The sequence below is a fragment of the Rhopalosiphum padi genome, chromosome 3, assembly GCF_020882245.1.
Source record: "Rhopalosiphum padi isolate XX-2018 chromosome 3, ASM2088224v1, whole genome shotgun sequence".
Lineage (NCBI taxonomy): Eukaryota > Metazoa > Arthropoda > Insecta > Hemiptera > Aphididae > Rhopalosiphum > Rhopalosiphum padi.
The window spans coordinates 13,039,549-13,056,679 of record NC_083599.1 but is presented as its reverse complement, the minus strand read 5'-3'; the positions used below and the strand labels follow the sequence as shown (position 1 = coordinate 13,056,679).

At 23.8% G+C, this 17,131-nt stretch overlaps 2 protein-coding genes across 2 annotated transcripts; both read right to left on the bottom strand.

Annotated features, from left to right (window-relative positions):
* Window positions 1–866: 866 nt before the first annotated feature.
* Window positions 867–11,605, bottom strand: LOC132926911 (protein FAN-like). The gene is made up of 18 exons (XM_060991329.1): window positions 11,201–11,605; window positions 10,440–10,634; window positions 8,793–8,886; window positions 8,621–8,734; window positions 8,335–8,517; window positions 7,943–8,014; window positions 5,990–6,183; window positions 5,624–5,786; window positions 5,388–5,542; window positions 3,452–3,630; window positions 3,253–3,384; window positions 2,968–3,141; window positions 2,608–2,893; window positions 2,303–2,533; window positions 1,843–1,931; window positions 1,632–1,773; window positions 1,302–1,411; window positions 867–1,110 (listed from the first exon to the last, which is right to left on the bottom strand). The coding sequence occupies exons 1-18, from the start codon at window positions 11,215–11,217 to the stop codon at window positions 1,010–1,012; spliced, it is 2,631 nt and encodes an 876-aa protein (XP_060847312.1). The 5' UTR covers window positions 11,218–11,605; the 3' UTR covers window positions 867–1,009.
* Window positions 11,606–14,910: 3,305 nt separating this feature from the next.
* Window positions 14,911–15,906, bottom strand: LOC132924460 (uncharacterized). Its single transcript, XM_060988792.1, has 3 exons — window positions 15,788–15,906; window positions 15,246–15,343; window positions 14,911–15,134 (listed from the first exon to the last, which is right to left on the bottom strand). Exons 1-3 carry the CDS (start codon window positions 15,904–15,906, stop codon window positions 14,911–14,913), a joined length of 441 nt encoding a protein of 146 aa, XP_060844775.1.
* Between the last annotated feature and the right edge of the window lie 1,225 nt (window positions 15,907–17,131).

Genomic DNA, 17,131 nt, shown 5'->3' with positions numbered 1-17,131 from the left:
TCAGTGCGGTATACTGGCGAATTGGCGAAACGTACCGACCATGAATTAAGACAATAATATTATACTAAATACTAACCGAGTCCGAGACCTGTAATATTATGGGTGTATAGTGTATCTTAGACCTTCGTATTTGATGCCGACCCATATCGAACATAATATACGATTCGATACGATCACGCGTAATTACAACATCTTGAAAGTTTTCATCATAAACATAATATTTAATATTGTATAATGTATATGTACTGGTGACTAGAGGTGCCGGTGAGATGGAGGCAAAATTTAAAAACATGTCACATTTTATATTTGCATATGATGCATCGATGCATGTGTCGTACCTATTACTCGTATTGTATTAGTTATTAGTAGTGGCGCCAAAGTCCATGTCGATGTATGTACAAAACAAAAATATTTTCCATACATCAATATAGACATCTTAAATTAACTATATTGATATATTATCGTTGCAGGTGATGAAATATCATTTATGTAATTATATTAATTATTATGTACCGTGCTGGTTGAATTTTAAATAAATAAGCGCCGGCGTAAGGTTTTGGGGGCTCCGGGGCGAAACGTCCGCGGTACATTGTTTCACGGGGCTTTCACCGTGACAAAATAATTTTGTTTCAGTAATGGTTAAAAATATTATAGTTGATATTACCATAATGTAGTGGATCTAACTATGCACAAACTAGCATAAATGTATTGGCAAAAACCAGTTTTTCTTAGTAGGCTAGTAATTATAAGAAACTAAAAAATATAGTACTATGAACACATCGAAATAATGTTTCTTTGTTTTGGATTTATGTAATGTAAATATCTATTTAACGATATTTCAAATGTATTAATAATTTATAACAATCTTTATTAAAAATATTTTTAATTTATTTATATAAAAATATAATCATACATCAACAGGTTTAAGTATTTCTATACAAACTAGATATAAAAAAATTAAATATATATTAATTGTTTATAATTTGTAATAATATTAACATTAGAATTTCTAAATATTAAAAGATGTTTTCCACACATAAACCAAACGATCTTTACCAGTAGTAGCGATCATACTCCCATCATCAGAAACATCCATATTTAACAATCCACCTGACAAATTAAAAATAATATATTAATACAGTTAAAATATTTTTTTATATGATTATAATATGATTTAAATATAAATATAATTGTTATAAATTAAATTATACGCAGTATAAAATGTATTTGTCTTATTTTTTTTAGCTATAGCCTATTTCACAACTACTTAAATTATTCTTAATTTATATACAATTATTTACCAGAATGTGTTGGGACTTTTTTAATAAGTTCAAATTTTTCCAAGTCCCACAAATACATGACTCCATCTTCACCGCCAACAAAAACATGATATCCGTCCCATGCTAATGTTCTATAAAATACAATTTTTGATTTATTTTTATAATCGAGTTTTGAAATCTATGAATTTTTAAAAGAAACGCACATTTTGAAAAAATCAAATTTTATATACAATGTACATACATGTATAATTGTTTTACATGATGTATATTTATCACTAATTTGACATATTTTAAGACTTTAAATAACCCTAATGTATAGTTTTAGTATGTTTACAAAAAAACTAATCTTACTTTAATGGGCATTGAAGAGTATTGGTATAAAGTTCTAACCCACTATCAGAATCAAACACTTTGAAACAGCAATCATCGGAACATGAAATAAGTTTTGAGCAATCACGACTAAAACTCAATTTATTTACACTGTCTGAATGTCCTGAAATATAATTAATTGTGGATTTTTATTAGTCTAATATAACTAATAATTGATGAAATTTAGTTATACCTGGTATCTGTTGTATAAATGAATAGTCAAGGAAAGACCATAAAAAAATTTCACCTACATCAGTTCCAGTGGTCAACAATTTGTTATCCCTGTAACATATTATTAAATAATATTTTAATATAAAAAATGTAATTATTGTAACTATAGAGCAACATGTTTTCATGTTAAAGATGTCAATGATTTTGTAAAATTAATAATATAATAAAGTAACATTATGAAAATGCTACACAGTTTTGTAATAGGTATTAAATTTTTTTTTCTAATAAAAATATAATTATTTTAACCTATCAAGTGGTTACATATAATTCTTGACAACATATTTTGTGTTTATAATGTTATTAAGTTTATTAAATTCAAGAGTTCTTAGATTAATGAATTCTGATTAAATACAACCACTTTCCACAAAACAAAATCTTAAATATCTACTAATTTTGTTTATCTAAAGATGATTATCACTCACATAGAAAGAGCTAAGCTTGTAACTTTGTTTTCATGTTCCAATTCAGCTTTAAGAGAAGTTATCAACTCAACTTTAGTCCATGGTACTTGTGGAGTCTTCCAAATACGCACAGTACAATCTAAAGAACCCGTTATTAAAAATCCGTTTTTAGACCATGCTAAACAAGATATAGAATCTTCATGAGCTCTAAAGTCATCGGTTATACGACAACAGTCAATATCATAAACAATCCTTTTGATTAAAAAAATATATATATTAGTTAATTAAACCATAGAAAATTGTCCATAAAAAATAATCATAATTACAAAGATCCATGCATGGTAGCAATTAGTGCTGTTGATGTATACATTGATGGTAAAATAATATCATTAAATTTAACTGGAAAGCCCTGTACAACAACACTTCTAATTTGTTTCTGAGTTGATGTACAATGAACTTTAAGCATAGCATCATGTCCAACTGACCAAACTGTTTGCATATCTTCACTAATTTTTACACTTGTAGCTGTATCTCTGTGTATAGTTGTAGTAAATAATTTTGATATACTCAAATTATTCCAATTCCAATACTGTTCTATATTTGGTAATAAGCCTAATAAAAAATTGTACGTCTATTATAGAAAAAATTGTTATAAAAAGAAATAGTCAAATAAAATACAATATTACCAAACTGTTGGAAATCTTTAATTAATAAACATGTTTTGGGTGGATGTGGTTTTTCAAATATCTGTTTTGGTATTTGACCAAACTCCATAATTTGCACCTCCAATGCATGTCTTTGGTTCCAGTCTCGGACATTGTTTAAATCAATAGCTCCCTCATAACATAAGTAGTAGAAAACTAGAAAAAATAATATTAAAAAAGATTGATAATTTAATGTTAATTTCAAGCGACACTTAAACGGTTTAGAACAAGTTATTATTTAATGTTTTTAATTTAAATTAATTTTACCATTATTTGCTTTGATTGCTTCTGTTCCATTTTGTTTATAACCAAAAATAAGATCTATCCAATGATGTAAATTATTGGATACATAATCACTTTCTAAAGCTTGTCTTAATTTAGAAATAAAGTCAACAGGACCTGATAGATATGAAAAATACATTATTTTAATTATTATTAAAAGCATATAAATGTAACTTTAACTTACTACTTGCCCACTGTGGAAGTTCAACATCGCCAACTTTGCGACCATCATGTCTACTTCCAAAATCAATACCAAATTTATTAGTTAAAAAATCACCACATTGATCAGTGTCATAAAATTCTGGAACTAGCTCTTTAAAGTCTGACATATTGTTTAACACATTTCTCCAAGCATCTGATATACTTAAAGAAAAAATTTTATGATATGTTATATAATTGTATCTCCTAATTATGATTATATTAAATTGTTTGTTTTAAGCCCTGTTCAGGCCAGGATATTTATCAAAAAATATCACCAACATTGATTTTAATCAAAAACATGGTTGGCGACAATGTCGGAAACATTTATTATTAGTTTGGATGCGGCTTTAGATACACGTTATATTTCACCACTGTTCATAATGTTTGTATTATATTATATAAAAAAACAAATAGCTAAAAATAAATAATTCCAAGATACTTTGATATTGCCCTACTTCAAGCATGAATGCATTATAGTTGTAACTTGAAGAATATGGAATCACAAGAATAGTCTATTTACAACATAGTAATGAGTTCCTAGTAAAATAAAATAGATAGACAATTTTAGGCATAATTAATGGTATTATTTTTATTTTTATGAATGTATCGATTTAAAACAACAATAAAAACTTAGAAAATCAATAAACTGTGTTTTACTAACAGATGTTGTACCTATAAAAGTTGTTTGAGATAAATATATTTTTGAAGAGCAATATTCAGCTTGATATTTAATGAAAAATATTTATAATGACTACACCTTAAAAATTGAATGAACTTTGTTACATTCCTGTTTTTACATAGTAGAAAAACGAAACAACTATTAAGACATGTCCGTCTACAAAATAGGAAATAGTGTTGATAAATACATGAGTATTAAAATATTTAACATATTTTTTTAATTTTAATAGTAAATATAATGATGTTAGTATTGTGACAAAAGTTTGAACTAAGTAATAAATTTAATTTTTATAATTTGTAAAATATTATTTCTAATGCTCATAATTTCAATAAATAAAGTTATAATTACCTATTATATTTTGTTATAAAATTATATAATCAGTTTTTAATGTAACAAATAATTAATAAAAGTTTAGAAAAATTATCATTACTTATTAATAATGCCGTGTAAAATTTACTTATGGAATTTGTTATTGATGAATATAAAAATATATAGATTACATTTTTAAGTAATAATATAAAGCATCTTTTATTTCAATAATAAACAATAAAAAAAAAATTATTCTATAGGTTTTCTTGAGAAAAAACAATTAATATATTTTATACTTAATCAAATAGAATATCAGATATAAAGGTTTTAGAAAAATAAAATTATGAACATGCTATTTTTATCAAAACTAATTCATTGATTTATATGACAGTTTACTTTAGCAAGCAGAATAATAATTAAATTACTAGGAATATGATTTTAAAGGATCTGTTATCCATTATTTGTGTGTCAATAAATAAAAATTTTACAAATTTACCGTTTAATTATAATAAACATTAACTTATAACTTTAATTTTTTAATCAATTAAGTATTTAGAGCATGTATGTTAAACTCAAAACATCAAGTGGGCTAAAAATATTGAATAGTTTACTACCCACATGAAAATTCAATAATAAAAAAAATATTATTTTACACAAATTTTTCAATTTTATTCTTTACTTTTACAAACACAGCACTCAGCAGGTATAGCTAAATTAAAAAAAGCTTTAAAAAAAATTAATATTAACATTCAACAGTTCTCTGAGAATCTAAGATAGTTGTGATACGACATTAATATTTTAATATTATTTGTTTTATGTTCATTAATATTGGTAGCTATGGGCCACAAAAAAAATAAACTGAGGGCCACGTGTTTGACATGCCTAACTAAGAGAAAGAGAATTATTCATTATTAACTATTAAGTAAAATACCTGTTAAACATTCGGTCTGGATGATCAAATCTACCGTTTTGCAAACACAACATATATTGAGGATATTTGCGTACTAAATAAAACAAAACAAATCCAGGAGTTGAATAATGAGATCCATACAAAAATTTTGGTTCATTCATTTCATTGTATCTATCCTATAAAATTAGGTACATTGGTTAATAAATAAATGCACAAATCATAATATATATAATTTTATGTTAATTGTTATTTAAGACCTGGAGCTTTAATAATCTTTCTGGATTCAAGGCACCAATGGGTTTAGTAAGATCACGGAATGTATTTGAGTTAGTTAAATCTAAGGTAGATGATGTATAATCTGCTACAACCCATGGAAAAACAGGATACTGTGTCAGATCATTAACAGTCCTATCAGCCAAACTAAAATATAACATATTTATGTATAATGTACATAACATAAATAAAGTTTATTAACATTACATATTTTTTTAATGTACATAATATTATAATTTTAAAATGTTAAATAAGGCAATCAAAATTTTACTTTAATATACTCATACAATAATTTTGTAAAAATATAAATATAATATATACATAATTATAAAATATATATGTATAAATACCTGTTTAAGTATAGTAAATAATCATAGTTAGACAAAGCACCATTTTGCCATTTTAATGTCATAATGCATCTTTCGCGCTTTTCCATTTTAACTTTTGACTGATTTAATAGATTATCATAAAGATTATCTCGTATTTCAGTATTTTTAAATGTCAAGTACAGCTGTTTATTGAGTTCATATTCAAATTCTAGACCCTGAAATAAAATGCTATAAGTAAATATTTCCATGACAATATAAACCTTAATGCCATTATAGTTATTCTACAAGCAATTATGAATTTATAATTGTATTAAATATACATTAGCACTATGTATAAAACAATATTAGTTGTGTAACACTGTAACTATAATAAATAAATAATACATTTTCTTGTAATTAATAAGACTGGGAAAGTTAATAATTTTTTTTAACTCGGTAAACAATTTTTTTTTTTTTTTATTATGTTAAAAATCAAATTTAGACATTTTGAACACTTCAACTTAGCTAACGATTACCATCAACTTAATTTAATTTAAATTAATGTTTTAACATAATTTAAAAAAAAAATTGTTTTAAATTATTTATAATTACTAATAATTAGTTATTTTATAAAATTAATGTAGATGTTATATATGTATTTTAAAATCTACACTGTAAACAAAACTTTATCATAATTCAGAATTGGGGACCATCTAAATTTAAAGTTAAGTGCAAATGTATAATTTTTAAAATAAATATGATTAATAAAGATAATAAGAAAAAAACATGCTACTTTTACTACTTTTAAGCGAATATATATTTTGCATGATAAACTTAATGACATGAAGTTAATGTTTCTTTTATAATTATTATAATCACATTATATTTTATCAATTCAGTTAGTTTACATATTAAATCTAGAATTAATGCTGAAACAAACAATCACTAAATTAATCAAAGTAACTAAATAATTCATAGACTAACCAATCAAAGTGAATACCAAGTATTGAATACTAAATCATAGTGAAGCAGTGTAAATAAGTTGGAAATTAAAAAACTGTTAAAATGTATAATATACCTATATAATAAATTGTACCTTTAGAATGAACATAAATTGAAATGGCCACAATCCATGATAACTGTTTTAATAACTAAAAGCTAATTCAATATATTATTATTATAATTTTTAGGTACATATCTATTAATGTCTACGGGTTCTTTGATTTACTTAAATTTCTATATATCATTAATGGTAATTTATTATGATAAATTAGTTTTTTTATGAAATTCTTCATAAAAATGTATAATGCTTTTTCCTAGTAACTTTTTCTAAAAACTGTAATAAACAAAAATATTTTTTTGGATAATAAAACAATTAAAAATCAACTTAGTTAAGATTATTTAAAAATGATTAAGTAAATTTTAAATTAATATAGATGAAAATGAGTTACAATAAAATAAAACATTTAGCAAATAGAACTATTATTAACTATTAAAAAAAACTTTATTTATTAGAATATACTTCATAATTATGTAATTAATCCCTAGTTAGTTAGGATATATTATATGAATAAAGATACTTATTTTTTTCAAGTTTTATATGTGTACATACATGAAATAGTTAACTAATATATTATTAAATTTTCCATGCAATGAAGATTAGGCTGAAAACCATAAGATACATACAGCTGTTAATCAAAAGATTCATGGTGAAGATTTGATTTCAGCAATACATTTTCCTTCAATAAAATATCTTGGTTATAAAATTAAATAAATAGAAAGAGAAAATTATTATAATTAAACAAAATAATTGTTAATGACTTAATAAAAAAAAATGTCTTATAGTAAAACGACTTATAGTCATAAGTATTATCTTAAGAATTAGATTGGTAAGTATAAAATAATGCCATGTTAAGTCAAGCTGCTGCAAAAAAAACAAATATTATTATTATACTATAAATAACTATTTATTAATTAAAATATAATGATACTTACAACTTGTTGTAACAGAAATCTTCTTTTAATGATTCGCTTTATTTCGGACAACTCAATTTTTAAATATAAAGTCTAAAATCATAAAAATGTTAATAATTTTATATATATATTATAATAAAATTAATATTTTGTTTAAATTTAAGTATAAAGTTATATATAAAAAAAATACATTTAACTTTTATTGTATTTAATATTTTTATATATTTTTATAGTATTCAATATACGGTACTCTAAACTAAAACATAAAGCAGATAATTCACTAAAATAATATTATTTTATCAGAGATCAGTTTTAATAAATATTATGCTAAAATAAATATTCCATAATCTATAAAGCAACTCCAGCTATGCATTTAAATAATGAATAGAAAAAACATTTAAAATTGAACTTACCACTTCATTGTTGTTGAAAGGTTGGAAATACACATGTAAACTAGTCAATACTATTCTTCCAGAATTTATACTAAGAGGTGTTATTTTCTGACCTACTTCTTCCATTATTATATTTTCACCCAATTCTAACCATGTTGGATCAAACTTGATAAGTGTTTGTCTACCATATGCTATTGCCGCCGCCTAATAATATTCAATATAGTCAAATTGAATATTAAATAACATAATAAATTCATTAATTTAATACTTAATAACATTAATCATTTGTTAAATATTGGTTATTCACCATATGTCTATGTTCTGCAGTTTGTAAAGAAGAAGCTCGGTGTAGTTGTAATATAAGGGATAAACAATCCTCTACTCGAGCATATTTTAAATCAATTCTGAATAATGATAATTCCTAGAAAATGTAATGTTTAAATATAAAAGATGCTCAATGCCAACATATAAATACTTACGTTAATAAACTTGTAAGGTTCTAACACATTATGATCTAACATTTCAATGTACTGTTTGCATATAATATTTAATATATTTGAATCTTCATCTGAACTAATTATATGAAAAAAAAAATTATAAATGTATATCATATATAAATATACAAATTTATAATAGATAATTATTAATTAACTTGGATTGTTGTTTTCCTTATAAGTTTATGACTTATCTAAGATCTAACACAATAATACTCTAAAAGTGACATTAACAAAGGTAAATTTTAGGGTATCCATTTTTGGCAGCCAATAAAATATAATACACACCTGGTATTGCTCCCTCCCCCCCGTAAATATATTCTGGATCCGCGCCTAGAGATTAATGATATTAAATATAAATTATTTATTTTCTTCTTCTTCTTTAACAGCTTAACGGTCCATTAAGGACCTGCACAGCCACTAGTAAGCTTCATCATTTTTCTCTGTCCAAAATCCAGTCTAACATTGCATTCTCATCTCATATGATATGTTTCATATCCTTTACTATGGTGTCTTTCCATTTTGTTCTTGGTCTTCCAAGTGAAAGTTTTTTATTTATTTTTCCTATCAGAACATTGTTTAATAAATCTCCATCAGCTCTCCACACATGACCCAGCCACTCTAGATGTTTACATCTTATATATGTAAGCATATTTGGTTTTTCATATAGATCATATATAGCTCTTCATTGTATCTCTTTTCATAAATTCCTAGGTTGTCATTGTACGCCAGTCTAAATATATTTCGGTACTTGTTTGTTATCGCCCCGCCATATAGTGTATTTAGCTCATGGTGGATGATCTATTTTGGGAAATGGAAAAACTATTGTACATTTTATATTAAACCATATTAGTACGCTGCTGGCTTTCATTATTTTATTAAACTTTGACTTCGTTTGAAACCAATACGAAAAATTAATTTTTAATTTTTTTATTTTATATAATAAAATGAATTTTAATGAATTACTTACAGTTGTTTTTAACAATGATATTGCAATTACATTTTTACAAAAAAATAATATAGTTAAAAATAGAAAACAGAAAATTTTTGGAATCATATTTAGCATAATTTATGTGGAGAACACGTCTCGGAAAACAAGACGCATTTGAAACCATTTTAAAAGATATATCCGAGTTCTGGACTCCACTATAATTATAATTATATTATTTATTTACTAATGCATTTATACATATTTTTTAAATTTATAAACATATATTTATTCATTTATTTTTAAATTTTTTATTATTAAAAATACATACATATTTTATATTTATTTATTATTTTGTTTATTTTATTTAATTGGCGGGGCGATAACAAACAAGTACCTATATTTCTTAGTATTTTTCTTTCCCATATAGCAAGTTTGCTATTGTTGTCTTTTGTCGTAGATCAAGTCTCACACCCGTAGGTTACTACTGGCCTAAGGTAGCTTGTGTACAAAGTAATTTTTAACTTTCTTGATAGCAGTTTTAATCTCAATAACTTATTTATGCTTGTTCAATTATTTATTTTACTTTTAGTATTATTAAAACAATTATGAATGAACACACTCTTTTAACGTTGTACGAAATACTAAATAATTTTTAATAAAACTTATTATTTATTTAACTAGGTAATCAGTCCCTCACATACCTCTTAGTAATGGATCCACATTGTGTAAACGGTATCTTTAAAATTGGTTTATGATAATCTTTTGGATCAAAAACTAATGATAATGAACACACTTTAAGTCGTCCATTAAGCCATGTATCATTCTTGGTAATTGATAATGAAGCAATGTAATCTTCAAAATAGTACTCTCCTGGTTCCAATAGCAGTAATGAAAATCTATTAAAATATTCATTAATTAATTTCATTTTGATAAAAAAAGAATATATATTTATTCCAGGTTTTAATATAAAAAATATGAATATTAAGTGTTTAAGATATATTAACAATGTAATGTGAATCAATAATTTATAATCTAGCTAATTGAATATAATGTACTTAAAAGTACTTACAAATCTATAATCTTAAATTTAAATTTATAATCATTATATGAATTCTAATTAAAATTTGATTGTTTATTTTAGTAATACACAGTTGTGGTCTGTGGGTGAATGAGAGGAGACATTATAATGGGATTAAAGGCACGGTATAGAATTTATTGAACAAGTTTCAATACCGTTTAATTCTATAACTGATAAGTCATTAAAAGTTACAGAATAGTTAATGGGGTTTGGAACAATACTATCTGCCCTTTATAGCCTAAAACAAATCAACCACTAATATAATTCCAACTAATTGTTTATTTTCCTGCAACCTAGAATCTTTTACATCTAAATGTTCGTTGTCCATTATTCTTGCCTCCCTTGCTATTCTAAATTATGTAATACATATTTTTCAATAATTACCTCTCCTTATTTTCCATGGTAAAGTGTGGAAAACCCAAACACAAGTTGTATTCTAATGTATTATAATATACATCTGAGTATCTGACAATGTATACTATTATTTTTTAGTAATTTTGAGATACATAAGTTATAACATAATTAGGAAGTTAATAATTGCTTATAAATAATTTTTTACTCTCAGTCAAATATGAGTATTGTACCTCAACTATCTATCACAGACATTATGAAACACGATTCACAAAAATCACTACCATATTATGTATGCTAGTATACTAATAATTAATATTAATAATTATTATTTAATATTAATTATAGTATACACCGATTACCATGATAAAATAAATAAATAAAAATTATATCTATTTTGTCATGCCGTTACGCCGATTACTTAATACTACGAACTAAGGTCTAAGATCATCATAAATATATTAAAATGTTTTTTTCTTAAAAGATAATATAATATTTATCACTTTCCAATGTCTTATCTCTAAGGATAACAAACAAAATCATATTAACATTATATTACAATCATTGTACCTGCGTATGTGATTTAAGAAAAATGTATGTATTAACTTTATGTTTAAATTAATTTTAACTGTTGATATGCAATGTGTATAATTGCGTTTTCCACCATTATGCACTTAAGGTACTTTCGTGACTAAATAATGTTGTTTATATTTTAATCACGAGTATTTCAGTGCGCAACGACTTTAAATTACCTACATTTTGTAGGTATTTTTCAGTTTACTGCACGGTTTTACTTCGAGTATAAAATGATGAATCAACTCGAGACACAAGTTTTTCATTTTTGTACTGGTGTAAATTGTAGAATTAAAGCGCCGGATAGATGACATTTTTAAAACATAAATGTCACTCAATGCACGATATGTATTTGGTCAAAAACTGGTTTAGAATAAAAATTCCCGTTTTCGTTGTTTATTCGTATTCTTATTCTTTTAAAAATTATTGGGAATTTTTTTACTTCTGATCAAAGAACCAATTGAATCCAATTTTTTACCTACAACCTACACCCTACAACCATAGAAAAATCAAATTTTTACAACTTCAAAAACTGTTATTTTTATGAGAAAATACAAGTAAGACCGACACAGTTATTTATTTAATTTAAAATCGAAATTACTTATCCCATACCTATTTAATTCTATAATATGGTCATTTAGTGATCTAACAATTGAAGTGAAGATTATTTGTCCACTTTTCCATTATTCTTTAATTTATTTAAAAAATAATAATTTAACAGTTTATTATACTTTTAAAATAATTAATTATGTCTTAGTATATTTAAAAAAGTAGGTAATGTACTTTGAACACCCTACTGTTAAATTATTATGTGGTATAACGTGATAAAAATAATCCTAAGACACTTAGATTTTAAATAAAAATATTCGATGAAAGTTGTCACGATTTGGTACGTAATTTTATAGTGTGTTGAAAATGATTTACTTTTGTACTATCTAATATAAATGAGATTAAAATAATCTGTAGTTCTGTATATTTTTTGTTTATTAGTACACTTTATTTGGTAAACAAATTGTACACAATAAACGACCTCCATGCTCATCGGTATCGTACCTCCACTGGTGCCTAGCACACGCGATTGTGGCGTCGTAAACTCGTAACGAGTAACTTGCAACAAGTTTCGAAACAATATCGGCGGTGCCGTATTGTTTAACGAACTAACGAAGCAAATACGGCGCAACGCTGCTTTAGTGCTATACAACATTTTTGAGTCAATAAAGTATGTAGTTTATAACTAAAACAAACATATTTTCAATACGAAATTTGATTTTAACAATACTATGAAAAAAATAAAAAATATTATTATACATACAACATACCGTTTCCGTCCAGTTTCCTCGCCAATGAAAAAAATTCAAAGATATTTCATCCAAACCATTGTAGCCTGTAGGTTAGAAAAGTTTTTTGCTGAACCGTATTTTTTTCTGAATAATATATACACCGAAAGTATGGTAGGTTAAAAAAAAATATTTTATGCAATAATAACGATTATAAATAATACATTATATTTGTATTTCGGATAAAATATAAAAGTTTTTATAGCACCATTATTTTTAGTTTCATCATTTTTTAATGTAATATTTTCGTATAAAATTATTTTTGTGTCGAATAATTTTAGGATAAGATACTTAACTTTTAAAATATTTTTTATAAAAAAATTTAGAATATTTTAATATCGATAGAAATATTTTTGAAGTTTTGTAGACATAGTAGCATTACTAGCATTAACATAGACTTACACATTTAGCTTGAGTATTATTTGTACCAGTGGTTACTGGTTAGTAAATAGTAACAAATAAAAATTAGGGCTGTGCATTTTTATGTATTAAAAAACGTTAAAAAATATATTAGTCTCAACAAGTTTACTATAAATAATGTAAATATAGTATAAAAAATCTATTAAATGTAAAATGTTTTAAATTAAAGATATTATTATTTAGTAAAACTTGAGTGCAGAATATTTTTTAAACGAAATTTGAATAAATTAAATAGTTTATAAAATGACAAAATGTGCATAATAAGTAATAAAAATTAAATAATGACTTAAAAAGTCTAAAAGAGACATAAATGCACTTAATAAATAAAATTTACAAAATAAGTTTGAAAATTGAATTTATTAATACCTAATTTGAAATAATTGAACTATGATTATAGGAGATATGTCTATTAGTGAGCTTAAAATAATATATTTGTCTACAAACTCACAGAACTACTAAAAAGCTAGGTAATTGCATTTATTCTAAGAATAAAAATAATACATAAGGTCATAAGATATAGGTAAAATAGGACATAGATAATATAGGTATACTACGATATATATTATACCTATCTATGTAGTTGTACAAGAGTTAATGATCGAAAAAAAAAATAATAATGATATAATTCTACCAAGATGAAAAAATACTATACGTATAGACATACGTGTTATATACTATTTAATATTTAAGTAGATTGATAATTAATGTGCTTAGTATGGTTTCACTTAACACAAACTGGTAAATTATTAGAGATGTATTTTACATTTTCTCTCTGTACTAACAAAGTTATAAATTATATAAAATTTTAATGTTCACGCAGATACTTAGAAATGGATAAAGGTAGGCATTACTAAGACTTTAAGAACTTAAGAAAATTGAAAATAGGTTTGGTAAATTAATACATTGGTTTTTACTTTATGCATATTTGCCATTTTGTTTAAAGATGTAAAAATATATTTTAATATAACAATCAAAATTAACTTTCATTGGTATAATCTATTTTCACCTATTTTCTATTTTTTATTTCAGTTTCTTTATTATTAAACCTTTTTTCAAAAATAATTTTCATCATGTTTAAGTAGATTTTTAAATATTTAAATGGGTGTTATTGTTATATTTTATATAATTTGAATATACTCTTTTGAAATATGATAAATGTCTATCATAAGAATGTTTCTAATGATTTATAACTTTTTTTGATACCTATTTATTTATTGGTATAACAAAATTAGCATAATTTTTGTTCATAATTGTAACATTGACCAAATTTTAATAATTAATTATTGATTTTAAAGTTTTAAAAAACCTTTTAATGTATTTTCTTATTCTTTAAATGAGAGACAAACAACAACTTAAAAAAAAAATCAATATAAATCAGAGTAATCAGACCTAACTACAAAGTTTGTAAATAATTTAACAACATTTACAACTTTTACAATATTTAAAGCACCAGTGTTTGGCGTTTTCTTCGTCGAATTTGCAATAATTAGAATTACAATATGCACAGAGCTCACCTTGATGGAAACATTGATTATTTAATTTTACTTTGGGTTTTTCAGTTGGTGAAATAGTACTTGTTTTATTTTTTATTTTTGTAATGTTTGTAATTCTTCTTTTTATTGAATCCAGTATATTATCTAAATACATTTATATTACAGAAAAATAATAAGTTATTTAAGTTCTTAGTATTAAGTGTGAGGCATATTTGTAATATCTACATTTATTAAAGCAAATATAAACATATTTACTTAAATTGTCTGTTTGGGAATCATTGTACTTAGATTCATGTTTTGGTTCATTTTTATGGTTTAGTGGAGAATTTGTGCTAGAAAATACCATTACATTGCTGAAAAAAAATTGCTTAAATAATTTATGAATAATGTTTTAAAAGTAATTTTTTGTGTCTACTGTTCTTGTGATTTATCGCTGTTTTTAAATTCGAAATCATTATTCAAAATATAATCTCCTGAATATTTCTGTTCTTTATTATCTGTCATATTAAGTAAAGTGTTTTCAACATAATCTTTAAACATTTCTGTAAAGTTATTGATAAATATTTTGAGTACATTTTATTATTGGCATACTACATTTATGAATATTTAGTTTATACATTTTTCAACACCATATTAATTAATATGTAATTACCCATTTCTTTTGTGAGTGATTCAGCTTGTAAATAATAGTTATTATTTATGGGTGTATTTGATTTAGAAAGTTGATTCCTATATTTATGGAGAAAATCATACTTTGATAGAAAAACTTAACTAGTGTTTATTTTTCTAGAACTTACATGATAGAAGAAGTTTGAGATCTTAAATTTGATAAATGATCATGGTTTAATATTCGAACCATTGAGTAGTGTAAAGAAGGCAGAATTAACATTATTACAAAAAAAAGTTTATTTTTCATATTTATATTTCAATAACCATTCACATAAAAATTAATTATCTAACAAATAATAAATATTAGCTTAAATAACTTAGTTACGTTAATAAATAAATTACTTAAAGCCATAATACAATATTCAACTAAACATTTTATATATTCTACATTGTTTCTTATCAGATTGCTATTGTTATATGCTGATTCTTTTTTCTATAAATTTATGTACATGAATTAACTAAAAAAGTTATTACTGTTAATCGATCCACATAATGTATAATAGTATAACTAAATAACTTAATAACTAATAAAATATGTATTTTACAATTATAATTTAAATTGCAATGTCATTAGAATCAAATACATTGTATATATGGAAAAAAATGTAAATTATAATTTATTTTATTATAGTTACTCATTTTTTTAAAATAATAAAAATGTAATATATTTTAATCTTTATGATAATAAATTATGTACACAACAAATTTAATTATACAGCTTCCTCTGTGTACAGTTTTGAAATAAATTGCATCATCTATTTAATTTAAAAATTTAAAAACAATTGTATTGTGTTGAATTAAAAATATTAACATAGTTTTGAAGATCTTATATGAAATTTTGGATGAATAATTTTGAAAACAATCAGTGAAATAAGATCCAGGTATAAGGGTAGAAATAAAATATAGATAAGTTAAAGTAATGAAAGAAATAAAAAATAGATATATTCTGACAGTAGCGTACTTAGGACCCCCATGATATGTTCAAGTTAGAGAGCATTTATCATTAAATTAAAAAAAAAAAAACTTGAAGAATGTTATTATAAAATAATTAACTGAAGAGAACTAAGTTTCAAATAAAAAAAAGGTAAAAGATTAAACATTCATATTAAAAGACAACAGTAACATAATACAATAAAATCAATATTCAATTTTATATACCAATATAAAATCTTTGTTTTAATTTTAAAACATGAGGTCAAGTATTGTTATAATGGAAACAGTGATATTATGCATTAGAAGATGTATATAAAACAAAGTTAAGAAAATTATTATATACCTAATATGTAACCACATTTATAATCAAGTCCTTATTCAGTAAATATTAGTAAAACTAATTTAAGTTATGACAGTGGCATGGTGAACTACTTTATGATCAGTGGCCAAATACAGAATACAACCCACCTACAATTAATATTAACACTAAAATACTAAATTTAAATTGCCAAGGGTGTTATCTTAGGGCTAAAAATACT

Excerpts from the sequence above, each read along its gene's own strand:
- LOC132926911 (XM_060991329.1), bottom strand. Across the intron at positions 8,735-8,792 it reads AACCTTACAAGTTTATTAAC|GAATTATCATTATTCAGAAT; the intron begins GTAAGTATTTAT and ends TACATTTTCTAG. Across the intron at positions 5,787-5,989 it reads TATTTACTATACTTAAACAG|TTTGGCTGATAGGACTGTTA; the intron begins GTATTTATACAT and ends GTTATATTTTAG.
- LOC132924460 (XM_060988792.1), bottom strand. The coding sequence starts at position 15,906 with ATGAAAAATAAACTTTTTTTTGTAATAATGTTAATTCTGCCTTCTTTA. Across the intron at positions 15,344-15,787 it reads TCTCAAACTTCTTCTATCAT|CAATGTAATGGTATTTTCTA; the intron begins GTAAGTTCTAGA and ends ATTTTTTTTCAG. Across the intron at positions 15,135-15,245 it reads TTCCCAAACAGACAATTTAA|ATAATATACTGGATTCAATA; the intron begins GTAAATATGTTT and ends AAATGTATTTAG.